At 45.0% G+C, this 18415-nt stretch overlaps 1 protein-coding gene across 2 annotated transcripts in view; it reads right to left on the minus strand.

Moving 5' to 3' along the window:
* The window catches only part of SNTA1 (syntrophin alpha 1), a 138206-nt gene that overhangs the window by 74569 nt on the left and 45222 nt on the right, over positions 1–18415 (minus strand). For both annotated transcript variants that reach the window (XM_073555386.1, XM_073555385.1), the window contains exon 2: positions 15030–15215. In XM_073555386.1, coding sequence (XP_073411487.1) covers positions 15030–15198 — 169 coding nt within the window. In that variant the 5' untranslated portion in view covers positions 15199–15215. The remainder of the gene's footprint in view (positions 1–15029; positions 15216–18415) is intronic.

Here is an 18415-nt window from a genome sequence, read left to right on the forward strand (position 1 = left end):
CTTTATATGGTAGGGAGTGTCTATGTGCAGGTTCCATGCCCACAGCTCAGCTGTGTAGATGAGGCTTTATATGGTAGGGAGTGTCTATGTACATGCAGAGTGTCTATGTGCAGGTTCCATGCCCACAGCTCAGCTGTGTAGATGAGGCTTTATGTGGTAGGGAGTGTCTATGTACATGCAGAGTGTCCATGTGCAAGTTCCATACCCACAGCTCAGCTGTGTAGATGAGGCTTTAAATGGTAGAGAGTGTCTATGTGCAGGTTCCATGCCCACAGCTCAGCTGTGTAGATGAGGCTTCAAATGTTAGGGAGTGTCTATGTACATGCAGAGTGTCTATGTGCAGGTTCCATGCCCACAGCTCAGCTGTGTAGATGAGGCTTTATATGGTAGGGAGTGTCTATGTACATGCAGAGAGTCCATGTGCAGGTTCCATGCCCACAGTTCAGCTGTGTAGATGAGACTTTATATGGTAGGGAGTGTCTATGTACATGCAGAGTGTCCATGTGCAGATTTCATGCCCACAGCTCAGCTGTGTAGATGAGGCTCTATATGGTAGAGTGTCTATGTGCAGGTTCCATGTCCACAGCTCTGCTGTGTAGATGAGGCTTTATATGGTAGGGAGTGTATATGTGCAGGTTCCATGACCACAGCTCAGCTGTTTAGATGAGGCTGTATATGGTAGGGAGTGTCTATGTGCAGGTTCCATTCCCACAGCTCAGGTGTGTAGATGAGGCTTTATATGGTAGGGAGTGTCTATGTACATGCAGAGTGTCTATGTGCAGGTTCCATGCCCACAGCTCAGCTGTGTAGATGAGGCTTTATATGGTAGGGAGTGTCTATGTACATGCAGAGTGTCCATGTGCAAGTTCCATACCCACAGCTCAGCTGTGTAGATGAGGCTTTATATGGTAGAGAGTGTCTATGCACAGGTTCCATGCCCACAGCTCAGCTGTGTAGATGAGGCTTTATATGGTAGGGAGTGTCTATGTACATGCAGAGTGTCCATGTGCAGGTTCCATGCCCACAGCTCAGCTGTGTAGATGAGGCTTTATATGGTAGGGAGTGTCTATGTACATGCAGAGTGTCTATGTGCAGGGTCCATGCCCACAGGTCAGCTGTGTAGATGAGGCTTTATATGGTAGGGAGTGTCTATGTACATGCAGAGTGTCCATGTGCAGATTTCATGCCCACAGCTCAGCTGTGTAAATGAGGCTTTATATGGTAGGGAGTGTCTATGTACATGCAGAGTGTCTATGTGCAGGTTCCATGCCCACAGGTCAGCTGTGTAGATGAGACAATTTGGTAGGGAGTGTCTATATGCCGGTTCCATGCCCACAGCTCAGCTGTGTAGATGAGGCTTTATATGGTAGGGAGTGTCTATGTGCAGGTTCCATGCCCACAGCTCAGGTGTGTAGATGAGGTTTTATATGGTAGGGAGTGTCTATGTACATGCAGAGTGTCTATGTGCAGGTTCCATGCCCACAGCTCAGGTGTGTAGATGAGGCTTTATATGGTAGGGAGTGTCTATGTACATGCAGAGTGTCCATGTGCAGGTTCCATGCCCACAGCTCAGCTGTGTAGATGAGGCTTTATATGGTAGGGAGTGTCTATGTACATGCAGAGTGTCCATGTGCAGATTTCATGCCCACAGCTCAGCTGTGTAGATGAGGCTATATGGTAGGGAGTGTCTATGTGCAGGTTCCATGCCCACAACTCAGCTGTGTAGATGAGGCTTTATATGGTAGGGAGTGTCTATGTGCAGGTTCCATGCCCACAGCTCAGCTGTGTAGATGAGGCTTTACATGGTAGGGAGTGTCTATGTGCAGGTTCCATGCCCACAGCTCAGGTGTGTAGATGAGGTTTTATATGGTAGGGAGTGTCTATGTACATGCAGAGTGTCTATGTGCAGGTTCCATGCCCACAGCTCAGCTGTGTAAATGAGGCTTTATATGGTAGGGAGTGTCTATGTACATGCAGAGTGTCTATGTGCAGGTTCCATGCCCACAGGTCAGCTGTGTAGATGAGACAATTTGGTAGGGAGTGTCTATATGCAGGTTCCATGCCCACAGCTCAGCTGTGTAGATGAGGCTTTATATGGTAGGGAGTGTCTATGTGCAGGTGCCATGCCCACAGCTCAGGTGTGTAGATCAGGCTTTATATGGTAGGGAGTGTCTATGTACATGCAGAGCGCCTTTGTAGAGGTTCCATGCCCACAGCTCAGCTGTGTAGATGAGGCTTTATATGGTAGGGAGTGTCTATGTGCAGGTTCCATGCCCACAGCTCAGGTGTGTAGATGAGGTTTTATATGGTAGGGAGTGTCTATGTACATGCAGAGTGTCTATGTGCAGGTTCCATGCCCACAGTTTAGGTGTGTAGATGAGGCTTTATATGGTAGGGAGTGTCTATGTACATGCAGAGCGCCTATGTAGAGGTTCCATGCCCACAGCTCAGCTGTGTAGATGAGGCTTTATATGGTAGGGAGTGTCTATGTGCAGGTTCCATGCCCACAGTTCAGGTGTGTAGATGAGGTTTTATATGGTAGGGAGTGTATATGTACATGCAGAGTGTCTATGTGCAGGTTCCATGCCCACAGCTCAGCTGTGTAAATGAGGCTTTATATGGTAGTGAGTGTCTATGTACATGCAGAGTGTCTATGTGCAGGTTCCATGCCCACAGGTCAGCTGTGTAGATGAGGCTATATGGTAGGGAGTGTCTATGTGCAGGTTCCATGCCCACAGCTCAGCTGTGTAGATGAGGCTTTATATGGTAGGGAGTGTCTATGTACATGCAGAGTGTCTATGTGCAGGTTCCATGCCCACAGGTCAGCTGTGTAGATGAGGCTATATGGTAGGGAGTGTCTATGTGCAGGTTCCATGCCCACAGCTCAGCTGTGTAGATGAGGCTTTATATGGTAGGGAGTGTCTATGTGCAGGTTCCATGCCCACAGCTCAGCTGTGTAGATGAGGCTTTATATGGTAGGGAGTGTCTATGTACATGCAGAGCGCCTATGTAGAGGTTCTATGCCCACAGCTCAGCTGTGTAGATGAGGCTTTATATGGTAGGGAGTGTCTATGTACATGCAGAGTGTCTATGTGCAGGTTCCATGCCCACAGCTCAGGTGTGTAGATGAGGTTTTATATGGTAGGGAGTGTCTATGTACATGCAGAGTGTCTATGTGCAGGTTCCATGCCCACAGCTCAGGTGTGTAGATGAGGTTTTATATGGTAGGGAGTGTCTATGTACATGCAGAGTGTCTATGTGCAGGTTCCATGCCCACAGCTCAGCTGTGTAGATGAGGCTTTATATGGTAGGGAGTGTCTATGTACATGCAGAGCGCCTATGTAGAGGTTCCATGCCCACAGCTCAGCTGTGTAGATGAGGCTTTATATGGTAGGGAGTGTCTATGTGCAGGTTCCATGCCCACAGCTCAGGTGTGTAGATGAGGTTTTATATGGTAGGGAGTGTATATGTACATGCAGAGTGTCTATGTGCAGGTTCCATGCCCACAGCTCAGCTGTGTAGATGAGGCTTTATATGGTAGTGAGTGTCTATGTACATGCAGAGTGTCTATGTGTAGGTTCCATGCCCACAGCTCAGCTGTGTAAATGAGGCTTTATATGGTAGTGAGTGTCTATGTACATGCAGAGTGTCTATGTGCAGGTTCCATGCCCACAGCTCAGCTGTGTAGATGAGGCTTTATATGGTAGGGAGTGTCTATGTACATGCAGAGCGCCTATGTAGAGGTTCCATGTCCACAGCTCGGCTGTGTCGATGAGGTTTTATATGGTAGGAGATAGTGGGTGTACGCTTCCATAGCTAAATCAGTGCATTCACTAATCCAGTTCTTTCACAGTTTAGCACGTTCCATATCTTTTTCATTCCTTTTTTCCCTCCTATGAAAGTTTGGAATTAATCTGCCTTTTTAATAACATTTACGGATTATGAAAAAAAAAAAAAAAGGGTTTGGAATCGCTGTCTTGGCTAAGGGAAAGTCATGAGAATACAGCAGGGCTGCTGTCAAATTTAGAATTTCCCCAACTACCCTGCTCTATTTTCAGATCACCTCCACAGGGGACAGGAGTAATTGCCTTTTACTGTTTTACTGACGTGATAATGTGTAAGTGATAAAATATGGGTCCAATGTCTACTAAATATGCTACAGGAAACTCAATAATCCAGAAACTGGAAAAGAATAGCACAGCGAGAGTCATAGTAAAATCAAAGACAACAGGGATCATCAGGTAAAAGTGATATGAAATATTGGTATTGAAATTGGACATGGTAGATGGAGTTATTTCTATTAATAATTATAGTGTATGACAGTCTAGGACTTAAGCTTGAAGGCCCGTTGCCTCATCAAACTATTGGTAAAGGGAATCTGTCTCCAGATTTTGTTTTGTAATCTGAGAGCAGCATGATGAAGGGGCTGAGACTCTGATTCCAGCGATGTGTCACTTGTTGGTCTGCATCTGTGTGCTGTCATTTAAAAAAAAAAAAATCTGCTGCAGATCTAGCAGTTCTCTGAATCCTGAGCTCTGTATTACCCCACCCACATCACTGATGGGCAACTTTGTGTGTAGAGTATAGGTAAAAAAATGCTAATCATTGGTGGAAGTGGGGTTACAAAGAAAAGGAGGACTACCAGGCACAAGATAACTATTCCTGTAGTGATACTCTTCCGCAGATAAAATACTAATTTTATTGAAACCACAACAAGTAGTCCAGTAAATGGGACCGCTGGAATCAGGGTCTCTGCTCCTACATCATGTAGCTCTCAGATTACACAGAAAACCTGCTGATCAGGGATGAAGACATCTTTGACAATGCATATCTTGGAAGAAACAAAGGATTGCACAGGTAACAAATTATGAGCTCTCTAATCCGTTTCCACAGATAAAAAAGCCCACTGACCTAATTGAAATTTTTTTGACAGTTCCCATTTGGAGTTTGGATGTCCAATTACTTAAAGTGTAACTGGGTAGTGTTTCCGACTTGTAGGGGTCTGGGTCCCGAGACACCCACCGATTGCTCAAAACACTGCAGCCACCGATTGCGCAAAACATTGCTATGACGTCTTCAACTTCTGCTTGAGCTGTGTACACACAGCGGTCTACAGGTTCAATAGTAAGTGTAAGGGTCTGTATATTCATGCTCACTGGCTGACTATTGAGCCCGTACACCACTCGGTGCAAGCAGCTAATGCCGGAGCTGCAAACTTTAGAGGGGTGTATTGACTGATCGATGGGGGTCCCATATTCTGCAATGATTAGAAACACTATTCAGCGCCTGTAATATATAAAAATGAGAGATGAGAGTAAGTGCTCGTTACTTGAGTTTGCCTAGGGTGCGCGGTTATGCACCGAGTATCGCGGGTGCTCAAGTGACATGTTCGAATCCCTGTGGCTGCATGTTTTGCCGCAGTTAGACAGCCAAACATGCCGGGATTGCCTGACAAAGACCAGCAAACCCCACATTTTTGTGTTTAACAGCCGCAAAACATGCAGCCACGGGGAATTGAACATGTCACTCGAGCACCCGCGATACTCGGTACATAACCGAGCACCCTAGGCAAACTCAAGTAACGAGCACTTACTTACAACCAGCACCGCTTACAATGGAATGGAGCAGTGGTTGCACATGCTCATTACCACTTCAATCACATATGGGCTTTAGGAACCCAGTTCTCATGATAGGTGGGATCCCAGCAGATGGACCCCCATCAATCATGCATTACTTATCCGGTCAGGTGATATATTCTGCCTATGGAGCAAATTCTTTGCGCTCAGATACAGCCGAGAGACCCCGGCTTTCCACATAGGTATATTTCCTATCTTGTAAATGCATTCCTCGCCATATCATGCCACAAATGTCCATGGCGGCAATACCCCATTACCCCCCATGTATCCCTACATTATCATGAAACCTATCTTTGGACATAGCTAGTGATGATTAAATAATAGATGTTAAAAGCATGGAGCAGGTATTTACTACAGCATAACGTACTGGAGCGGAACGGGAATAAAAAAAAAAGGTAAAGTACAGGAAACATGTATAAAAAGAGACATGAAGTAATGACAGTAGATAATGATGGAAACACAGAAAAGAAGCCTGGACATGGAACTACACATAGGGCAGTAAAGCTAGTATACTCCACTGAATAGATAAATCTTGGCCTCCGTCAGGCATGCAATTCTCTAGACTCTTCCAAATTCAGTCAGATCATTAAGCCGTTCACAGCTCACTGGACAAGAGTGTCACTGCTCCCTTTCTCCTACAGACACAGCTTTATATTGGTGGATGTTAGTGCGAGGTAAAGGATGACTGTTATATCCATGAGCCTAATTATGTAACTGTTACTCAGGCTTTATACAAAGAGTGAGGAAGGAACGGATCTCATGACGAGTCCTAAATTCTGAATATTCCTTTATAATGGACCTCAAGGATTCATCAGAAGACAATTTGGGCCAGTCAATTGCAACTAAGGTCTACTTACATGGCTTGTTTCTCCCATAAGTAGATGTATGTCTGTTCTGTACAGATAGGGAGTGCGCCCTCAGTCATTTCATCTCGTGGGCCCAAGAACCTTAACTGCTTGGCCATATGGTATACAATTGTGCTCAAAAGTTTACATACCCCGACAAAATTTTTGCTTTCTTGGCCTTTTTTTTCAGTGAATATGAATGATAACATCAAATCTTTTCTCCCCTTATGGTTATTGGTTGGGTGAAGCCATTTATTGTCAAACTACTGTGATTTCTTTTTTTAAATCATAATGACAACCCAAAACATCCAAATGACCATGATCAAAAGTTCACCTACCCTGATTATTTTGGCTTGATAACATGCACAAACGTTGACACAAATGGGCTTGAATGGCTACTAAAGGTAACATCCTCACCTGTGATGTGTTTCTTTGTAATCAGTGTGGGTGCATAAAAGCTGAGTGAGTTTCTGGGATCCAGACAGACTCTTGCATCTTTTATCCAGCCACTGATGTTTCTGGGTTGTGAGTCATGTGGAAAGCAAAAGAATTGTCAGCGGATCTACGTAGTAGTTGAACTGTATAAACCAGGAAAGGAATACAAAAAGATATCCAAGGAATTGATAATACCAGTCAGCAGCGTTTAAACTGTGATTAACAAATGGAAAATCAGGGGCGCTGTTGGTCAGGTAGACCAACAAAAATTTCATCCACAACTGCCAGGAAAATTGTTCAGGATGCAAAGAAAAACCCACAAATAACATCAGCTGAAATACTGGACTCTCTCTCTGAAATCTAGCTGCGTGGTTGTTTCAAGATGCACAATAAGGAGGCACTCAAAGAAAAATGGCCTGCATGGTCGAGTCACCAGAAGAAAGCCGTTACTGCACAAATGCCACAAAGTATCTCGCCTACAATATGCAAAACAGCACAGAGACAAGCCTCAAAACTTCCAGAACAAGGTAAATTGGAGTGATGAGACCAAATTTGAACTTTTCGGCCACAACCATAAACGTTACATTTGGAGAGAGGTCAACAAGGCCTATGATGAAAGGAACATCATTCTTATTGTAAAGCACGGATCACTGATGTTTTGGGGATGTGTGAGTTACAAAGGCACAGGAAACTTGGTCAAAGTTAAGGAAAGATGAATACAGCACACTATCAGAAAATACAGCAAATTTGCAATCATCAGCCCGGAAGCTGCGCATGAGACGTACTTGGACTGTCCAACATGACAACAGTCCAAAACACAAGGCCAAGTCGACCTGTCATTGGCTTCAGCAGAACAAAGTGAAGGTTCTGAAGTGGTCATCTCAGTCTCCTGACCTCAATATCATTGAGTCACTCTGGGGTGATCTCAAGAGCGGGATTTATACTAGACAGCCCAGGAATTTACAGGAACTGGAGGCTTTTTGCCAAGAAGAGTGGGCAACTTTACAATCATTAAAAAAAAAAAAGAAAAGTATATATCTATCTGACCCGGACCAATATTACCCATCTTTGCATATACTTTATTTTGTCTTCATTATGAATGTAATAATGATTATTTATTATTTTTTTCTGTTCTGTAGTAATTGATAAAAGGCCAAATGTGACCGAAACGTTTTGCCTTGACTACATTAAAAAGTCAAAAAATTCATCTTTAAGTTGAGTGCCTAGTTTATTATTATTACTGGCCTACAACATGACCCACAGCAAGTGACTTAAAGTATGACCTGGCCTACAGCATGACCTACAGCACATGACCTAAAGCATGACCTAGCCTACAGCATGACCCACAGCACAGGGGCGGACCTACCTCCCGTGCTTTGCACGGGGGACCCCGGGGGAGAGGGGGCCCCTCTAGCCTCCAGCAACGCATGGCTAATTATGTCAAAATTCAAATTAGCCATGTGTAGTGCAATGAGGAGAGCAGCGCTGCGGGAGGCAAAGGGGCCCCTTTGAGGCGGGGGGGCGCCTGCCCCCAACACCGACTCCACCCCCCCTACCCTCCCTGCATTGAAGGAGGCAATGATGGAGCCTGGAGGAGAGAGCGTCAGCTGACGCTCCCTCTCCCATCATTCCCCGCTCTGCCTCTGACACAGCGGGTGCGCGATGATGTCATTGCGCTCTCACTGTGTACCAGGCAGTGCAGGAGAGGAGACAGGAGCCAGGAGCAATGCAGGCATGAGGAGTGTGTTGTTTTTTTTTTTTTAAATCAGTGTGAGTACTGGACTGTGGGGCCATGCTGGGGGGGCTATATACCATGCTGGGGGGCTATATACCATGCTGGGGGGTGCTATATACCATGCTGGGGAGGCTATATACCATGCTGGGCTGTATCATACCATGCTGGGCTGTATCATACCATGCTGGGGGGCTATATACCATGCTGGGGGGTGCTATATACCATTGCTGGGGAGGCTATATACCATGCTGGGCTGTATCATACCATGCTGGGCTGTATCATACCATGCTGGGGGGCTATATACCATGCTGGTCTGTATTATACCATGCTGGGGGGGCTATATACCATGCTGGTCTGTATTATACCATGCTGGGGGGGCTATATACCATGCTGGGCGGTATTATACCGTCCTGGGCTGTATTATACCATTTTGGGGGGGCTATATACCATGCTGGGCTGTATTATACCATTCTGTGGGGGGATATATACCATGCTAGGCTGTATTATACCATGCTGGCCTGTATTACACCATTCTGGGGGGTGCTATATACCGTGCTGGGCTGTATCATACCATGCTGGGGGGCTATATGCCATGCTGGGCTGTATTATACCGTGCTGGGCTGTATCATACCGTGCTGGGGGGCTATATGCCATGCCGGGCTGTATTATACCGTGCTGGGCTGTATCATACCTTGCTGAGGGGCTATATACCATGCTGGGCTGTATTATACCATTTTGGGGGGGCTATATACCATGCTGGGCTGTATTATACCATGCTGGGCTGTATTATACCATGCTGGGGGGGCTATATACCATGCTGGTCTGTATTATACCATGCTGGGGAGGCTATATACCATGCTGGTCTGTATTATACCATGCTGGGGGGGCTATATACCATGCTGGGCTGTATCATACCATGCTGGGGGGGGCTATAAACCATGCTGGGGGGGCTATAAACCATGCTGGGGGGGCTATATACCATGCTGGGCTGTATCATACCATGCTGGGGAGGCTATATACCATGCTGGGCTGTATCATACCATGCTGGGCTGTATCATACCATGCTGGGGGGGCTATATACCATGCTGGGCTGTATTATACCATGCTGGGGGGGCTATATACCATGCTGGTCTGTATTATACCATGCTGGGGGGGCTATATACCATGCTGGGGGGGCTATATACCATGCTGGGCTGTATCATACCATGCTGGGGGGGCTATAAACCATGCTGGGGGGGCTATATACCATGCTGGGCTGTATCATACCATGCTGGGGGGGCTATATACCATGCTGGGGGGCTATATACGATGCTGGTCTGTATGATACCATGCTGGGGGGGCTATATACCATGCTGGGCTGTATTATACCATACTGGGGGGGGCTATATACCATGCTGGGCTGTATCATACCATGCTGGGGGGCTATATACCATGCTGGGGGGGCTATATACCATGCTGGGCTGTATCATACCATGCTGGGGGGGCTATATACCATGCTGGGGGGGCTATATACAATGCTGGGCTGTATCATACCATGCTGGGGGGCTATATACCATGCTGGGGGGGGCTATATACCATGCTGGGCTGTATCATACTATGCTGGGGGGGCTATATACCATGCTGGGGGGTTATATACCATGCTGGTCTGTATTATACCATGCTGGGGGGGGGCTATATACCATGCTGGGCTGTATTATACCATGCTGGGGGGGCTATATACCATGCTGGGCTGTATCATACCATGTTGGGGGGGCTATATACCATGCTGGACTGTGGGGCCATGCTGGGGGGGCTATATACCATGATGGTCTGTATCATACCATGCTGGGGGGGCTATATACCATGCTGGGGGGGCTATATGCCATGCTGGGCTGTATTTTTACCATGCTGGGGGGGCTATATACCATGCTGGGCTGTATTATACCATGCTGGGGGGGCTATATACCATGCTGAGCTGTATTATACCATGCTGGGGGCTATATACCATGCCGGGCTGTATTATACCATGCCTGGGGGGCTATATACCATGCTGGGCTGTATTATACCATGCTGGACTGTATTATATCATGGCTGGGGGGGGCTATATACCATGCTGGGCTGTATTATACCATGCTGGGGGGGGCTATATACCATGCTGAGCTGTATTATACCATGCTGAGCTGTATTATACCATGCAGGGGGGTTATATACAATGCTGGGCTGTATTATACCATGCTGGGCTGTATTATAGCATTCTGGGGGGGCTATATACCATGCTGGGCTGTATTATGCCATGGTGGGCTGTATACCATGTGGTGCTGAGCTATATACTATGCGACTGTGTTATATACCATGGGGGGTACATTTTACATTATATTCTATAAGGGGAGGCTGTGTTATATAATATGGGGGGCTACATTATTTTCTATGGGGAGGTGGGCTGTATTATATTCTATTTGGGGCTACATTATATCCTATAGGGGGGCTGTATTATATTTATTATATTCTATGGGGGCTGCATTATACTATATGAGGAGGGCTACACTGTATTCTATGGAGGGGCTACATTATACTATATAAGGGGCTGCATTATATCCTATGAGGGGGTTGCCATATATTCTATGGAGGGGCTGCATTATACTATATGGGGGGACTGCATTATACTCTATGAGGGGATACATTATGTTCTATACAGATATTATATCCAGCCCTGCATAGCCTCAATATTAGATAACAACAAATAACTTTGTTGCTCTATGAAGTGTTGGGGAGGCCCAAAAGATTTCTTGCACAGGGGCCCAATACAGTCTGTGTCAGCCCCTGCTACAGCACATGGCCTAAAGCACAGAATGACCTACTGTACAGCACGTGGCCTAAAGCATGACCTGGCTTACAGAATGACCTACAGCATGTGACCTAAAGCATGACCTGGCCTACAGCATGAACCACAGCACATAACCTAAAGCATGACCTGGCCTACAGAATGACCCACAGCATGTGACGTAAAGCATGACCTGGCCTACAGCATGAACCACAGCACATAACCTAAAGCATGATCTGACCTACAGCATCCTAGAACACTTGGCCTATAGCATGACCTGTTTCTGATAAACTACAGATCAGATAATCAAACGTTCTGGATTATCCAACCACCACAACAATATACATAGAAAGACAAGAAAAGAGGTGTTTCTGTAAAAGCTGGATGACAGCCAATATGACTGGCAGTGTAGATCCTTTAAGGGTTTGCACTTGACTTAGCAGAGTCCAGAAGTTTATACAGTACTGTCGAGTATCCAGGCAAAAGGTGACAGCTTACTCGTACATTAACTCAAGAATGGGTTTGGATCTGGAAAGAACTGACCTGGACGATATGTCACTATTTTTATCAGACTTTGATGCTAAATGGAGCTGACCTTTAAATGGATCACAGATATAGCATGATGTAGCCAACCAACATGCCACTGTCATTAGAAGATCTTGGAAATCCCATCCCAGTGTCATTGAGACATTCCTTCTAATGAGAAAATGACCCTGTGAAATTCATATACAGTCTAATAAGGTTACATAAAACCATTTAATGAAAGGAATTCTCTGACATTTGATATTGATGACCTATCCCATGTATAGATCATCATTATTAGATTGGTGGAGGGCCAGCACCTACACCAATCAGCTGTTCTTAGCTCTACATATAAACAGTGTAGTGAGTGAAATGCCACCGCATTGTGTAGTTGCTGCTGTTGGGTACTGCAGATCATCCTTTATTGTGAAGATTAGGAGCAGATCTAAAGTACCCATCAGCGGCCTGTAAACTGTAGAAAGCTATGGTGATCTGTCTACATTCAGCCGCCACCAAAGCTAATAAAAGCTGATCGTGGGGGTGCGACCGATCTGGAATTGATAACCTATCCTAACTATAGGTTAGCAATGTCAAATACCAGAAGAGCCCTTTAAGTTAAAAATGTATGAGGGTCGAATATAAACATTCTCAATCCAAAAGTAAAAAAGTTTGCATCTTGCCATTCCTCCACGGACTGCAGCTCTAACAATGTGCTACACAGAAAACCCTTTTAATCTGGGTGCCACCATTTTATACCGTACCTGTAATACGGCAGGCTCCCAGCTCTCGGTAATATTTGAACACCCATGAGAGGAGGCAGGAGTAGTTTTAACTTTTTAATCATTCCTTTGTTTTTCATTCTGTGTTGTGGGTGGAAGAGACACAAGAAGCCTTGGTAGCAGCTTTTCTTTATCACTTGATGTCATATTAAAGGGAATCTATTACCAGGTTTTTACAGCTTGATGAAGGAGACCCTAATTCCAGAAATGTATCAGTTGTCAGAATGCTAAGCCCTGTGTAACTCTGCCCAGACCACCGATTGGCAGCTTTCTGTGTACACTGTGCATAGGCAGAAAGCTGCCAACCAGTGGTGAGGGCGGGGGTATACAGCACACAGGAATATGGAGGACTACATCACAGCAGGTTTACTAGTCCTCTAGTGATAATCTTCTGCCGATAAAACTGTGATTTTATCAAAACTACAGCAAACAGCCCTGTAAGTGACACAGCGCTTGAATCACAGTCTGTCTCTATGTTACTCTCAGATTAGGAGGCAAATACCTAGTGACAGATTCCCTTTAATAGGGCACTTGGAAAAAAAAAACACGAAGGGGTTCCATAAATGTAAAGTGACCACTTTATTCATTAGAAGGGTCCCCAAAAATAAGAACATCTCAGGTCCTGCTTATGTGACCACCAATGATCATCTATAATCTGCGGGAATTTCTTCAGAAGCGACACTACAGGAGAATCGTAGTGTTCCATGGGGCTAATTAAAATCAATTGGCCGTCTGCATACTGCAACGTGTCGGGTTGTCCAGAGAGGGATGCCCTTTGTAGCCACTCTCAACTCCAATTTACTGATGACTACACTAACTGGGTATTTGGAAATCAGAAACGGCATAAACGTGGCACGCATTATAATGAGGTAACGGCGCCCGGATGTGACACAATGCTGGCCATTATGTAAGTAGAAGATGTGGCGCTACGTCTATCCAGCCACCTGACCCTAATGCCACCACTGAACAACTCCCCAAATTGTGTAAAGGAAAAGCGTCTGGAGTATTTGGGAGCCTCTGTACCAACATAGTTCCTGCATGTGGATAATGTGTGGCTAGTTGATGGAAAAGCTCCCACCCCACTCCAAAAAAACATACTAAAGGAACCTGAAGGAACCTCCCCAAGACCTAGGAAAGCAACTTCACTCGTGAGATTGTTCCTTTTTCTATGGTGATGAATTTTATACAGCCAGAAGGCTTTTTATAAGATTACCAAGCAAAAGTTATATTTCATATTTTCTACCTCTGCTATAGCTATTATGATGGTTAATTGTATCCGATACGTGCTAAAGCCTGAGATGATGGAATAGTGTACACTTTCGTTAACATGACACATGAATCTATACATGTATTTTCCATACAGCAATCTGCTGAAATTCTATTTCGTCAATGCTCACAAAATTCAATTTTCATAAAATTCATTAGGTGAGAATCAAATATTATTATGCTCCGGGGTCTCCCCAGAACATAATCTATAGAGAAAAAAAGAATATTCATCTCATCCCCATCCTCACCTTCTCCACATAGCTCTCCGCTTGGTCGTTTGAGTCTGGTCTTCTCTCACAGCCGCCAATCTTCTTCACACGTCAGGCTCTGTCTGAGTTTTGCCGCCTCAAGGCCTTCCATCATCATGACGTCATGACTTGTGAGGCCTGAGCACCAGAGTAGCCAAAGACCCAAACTACCCTGAGGTGTGAAGAAGCACCGCAGTCAGTGAGCAAAGACTACGTGGACAAGGCTAGGCCCGGCAAAAGGTAAGTATTCATTTTTATTTATTTTTTTCATTAATTCCTTCCTTTTCAATACAGTAAAATAGCCCATGAAGCCATGTTGTTGTTTTCTCATGAGTCAAAATTGAAAAAAAAAAATCTGATTCTTTGCGAATTTGAAATTTTTGTCAAATTATGCAGGAAAACATCACCTACAATCATTTCTTTTAACCATAATTGAATGTTATGGTCCTTATGATCAATATATGTCTCGCCTATGTGTAATTCTCGGTTGCAGCACTTTGCTTTTCAGTTCGAGGCCTCCCACGTTCTCCTCCCATCATCCGTGGAATGTACAAGCTCCTGACAGCTGTGAGGGAATCATCAGAGGCAGGAGGAATTCCTGGCCACAGCCTAACAGTGGGGGAGAGCGAAACTACAACCAAATATCCAATTCTCACACCGCCTTAAATATCTGGCTAGCGCTATATAACTCTTCATTGCACAGCCCCGTCCATTATTATCCCCAGAATCCTGTGCTCTTGGCCCATAGGACAGAGAAGGTTACCTTCCAGCACCACCTCTTTGCCAGTCTTCTTCAGAGCCTGGACCGCGTCATCATGGGTGGCTTCAGATAAGTCTGCTCCATTCACAGACAGGATTGCATCGCCCACATAAAGAGCACCTGTCAAGTCAGCAGCCAGGCCCTTGAATATCTTAGAGATAAGAATCGGCATCTTATTTTCCCGGCCACCTGCAAAAAGAGAATTACAAAATGCCACATTAACTCTCTATACAAGACACTTCTTACATCATGCAGCCCATTTAGCAATTCAGATGTGTAGCTCTTATGTGTCACTCGTGTACTGGGCACGTCGGGCAATGCTGCCCTGGGCACATTGGGTAAAGTTAAAAGGGTTGCGCAAGCCAGCAGATCTCCACCTTCAGAGCCATAATATGTCATATATTAGGGAACAGCTTCAATACGAAATCACTATCGGTAAAGGCAGCACTTATTACACATTAAAGTGAGGAATTGTTGAACCCCTTCCTGCCATAACGACTTTTCAATTTTTGATTTAGTTTTTTTCCTTTAACTGTCGACATATCAGCATTAGAACGATTTTTCAATTTTTTTTGCAGATGACTTGTAGTTTTTAATGCCACCCTTAAATTTAGCATATAGAGAGCGGAAAAAAAATCTTTCCAGGAAAAAAAACAAAAAAAAAAACAATTCCCCTATTGTTTTTTTGGGTTCCATTTTTAAGGCGTTCATTGTGGAGGAAAAGGATGTGTTAGCTTTATGCTTCGAGTTAGTACCATTACGGACAATCAAAATATATATTTTTCTATATCGTTACATATCATTTAGATCATATTTAGATATGTAATAAGTTAAAAAAAATATGTAGTTTGTGTTGACATATTCTGAGACCCAAACCTTTGTATTCTTTCATTGCTGGACCTTTGTGAGGACTTGTTTTCTGGTTGGAGTTGGTGGAATTTTTAAAAAAAAATTTTTTTTGTTGTAAAACAAGGTGACCAAAAAAAAAAACGCAAAAGAAAACAGCAATACTGGCATTTTGGAATTTTATGGTGTTCACTATTTGGGACAAATAACGTGACTTATGGAAGAGAGGGTTATTTACATTTTTATATTATGGTATGTTTTGAAACAGTTTTTTACATTTTTTTTTTGCCCCTACAATCGAGACAGTTCCAGGCAGAGTCAGTCATTCAATACACCAAGCACCCCCCTTAGATGGAGCAGGCACAGCTCCCGAGCCCGCTCTGTACATGTGCAGCAACATATTGTTCATATGGGACTCCGCAATTTCCTAATAAAAGGGGTTTCTGCTTTAGAAAACTCTTATTCAAAAATGTTTCAGGGCTTATTACTAACCACAGGAGGCACATGCAATGTCTCACTTCCTCTGTGGTGGTGATGCAGGGTACTTTCTTGATAGGTTCCCCTACAGATTACACCAGGGGAATCCGACAGTGGCATAGAATGTGAGTAATTAATTACCAGGGACTTTTCTAAGAAATAGAGTTTGTACAAAGTTGACAAACCTTTTACCATGACACAGAATTATAGCTAGATTTTATGACAATTGAAAGGAGAGGTTTATGAGCATGACTATATTCTGAGGGCGTTGTTCGGGATTAGAGAAAAATGACTGCTATTTTTTTCTTGAAACAGCGCCACTTCTGTCTGTGCCGTAATTAGTATTGAAATACTGCCATACTCACTGGAATAAAGACAAAAACCAAAAACAAGGGCCTGCACACCTGTTAATATACAGGTGCACATCTACACTGTGGCCACTAAACAAATATAACCTAGAATAAAAACATAATGTGTAGCCACACTGCAGTAAGTACAGAAATAGTAGTAGCACATGTAAATAACATAGGGTACTTACAGATAGAAGAAAAAAAAGCGGCACTCACCAATCTGTAAAAACAATCCTTTATTCTTGCTCAAAAGAGAAAGATGTGGCAAGCAGGGTATTGCGAGGGACATGAAGACCTTCACAACCCTTTCAACCACCCCCACGCCACGCCACGTCTATGTCTTTTGATCAAGAATAAAGGATTTTTTTTTTGCGTATTGGTGAGTGCCGCTTTTTATCTTTCTTTCTGCAGTTATCATTTGATCCTTATGGAGAAGAGTTCCACTACATTCTGGTAAACCACACGGTGAATTTTTACAATTTCTTTTTTTAAACCATGACGAATCAGTATTGTTGGAGCATATGTAGGGAGGTCAACCAGACCGCGGGTGCCTGCATGACGGGTCCAAAACTGAAGAGGCTGCATCCACTGTTCCCGGGGGGAAGCCTGAGTGAGGCGGACCTTCCCCTATTGCCTGGGGGAAGCGAGAATGAAGCGGACCTTCCTGCAGTCCCAGGAGGGCGGGGAGAGAGAGAAAAGCATGCGCAGCAGAAGGGGGATAAAAGGGAAAAACGCGCGAATTACTGGAGTTTGGCGCGAACGCAGAGCAGCGCACAGAGCAGTGCGCACGGCTGCTCCTTACCCCACCGAGTACCCTCACTGTGGCAGGGTCCGACCGGCCTAAGAAGGACCGCTGCCAGGAGAGAAGCTGGGTGCAGGACAGAGTAGAGCCGTGCACACAGAGCAGAGCCGGCCATGCAGCAGCCACAAAGAGAGAAGTGTTCTGTCCGGGGAGTGTGCAGGCCAGCGATCACCGTTCTCCGTCGCCAGCAGCGGGGACCAGAGGGGATAGGAACGTGCAGAGTGTGCCGGTGACTACCAGAAAGCAAGATGCAGAACGTACCGTGTCCGTGAGTACAACACACGTGCCTCATAAGAGTGACCCGGGACAAGACAAACTTGCACCCTGACTGTGCCAGTAAACACCTGCCGAGCCACGTTGGGCTCATACAAGACCGTGACCCGCATTACCGTCAGCCACTTTGGTCTCGTTTGACCGAGACTGTTTGGAGAGTTGTGCAGGAGACACATCAGGCTTCCAGTACCGTGGCCTGTACCCTCGCAGGCATCTGCAGTATATGGACTAGGGACAGTAGACAGTACCGGAGACCAACCACTGTCACCAGAAGACGGGGTATTGTTATTTGCTGGACCTCATTAATAAGGACACCGCTTCGGTCGTTGCCGGTGCCATCGAGTTCACAGAAGGAGCTGCAGTTTAAGGACTGTCTTACATCTGTGCTAACGAACTGCCGTTATCTGAACCGTTGTTATATCCTTTGCCTTAATGTACCGTTTGTCTCCCCTGTCAAACCCTTTATCTCCCGACATCCTTTTCCATTTATGCTATTTAACTCTTTACCTCCCTGCGTGGAGTATTCCCTTGTAAATAAACCTGTTAACCCTTGCTCTGCCTGCATCCCGTCACTGCATCCCGCGTTCCTGCTCATACTCTTACACATAGGGTACTTAGTTGGCATTTGTTTGAACTAAAAA

This window comes from Dendrobates tinctorius, unplaced genomic scaffold, assembly GCF_039654945.1.
Source record: "Dendrobates tinctorius isolate UK_male_01 unplaced genomic scaffold, ASM3965494v1 ptg000223l, whole genome shotgun sequence".
Taxonomy (NCBI): Eukaryota; Metazoa; Chordata; class Amphibia; order Anura; family Dendrobatidae; genus Dendrobates; species Dendrobates tinctorius.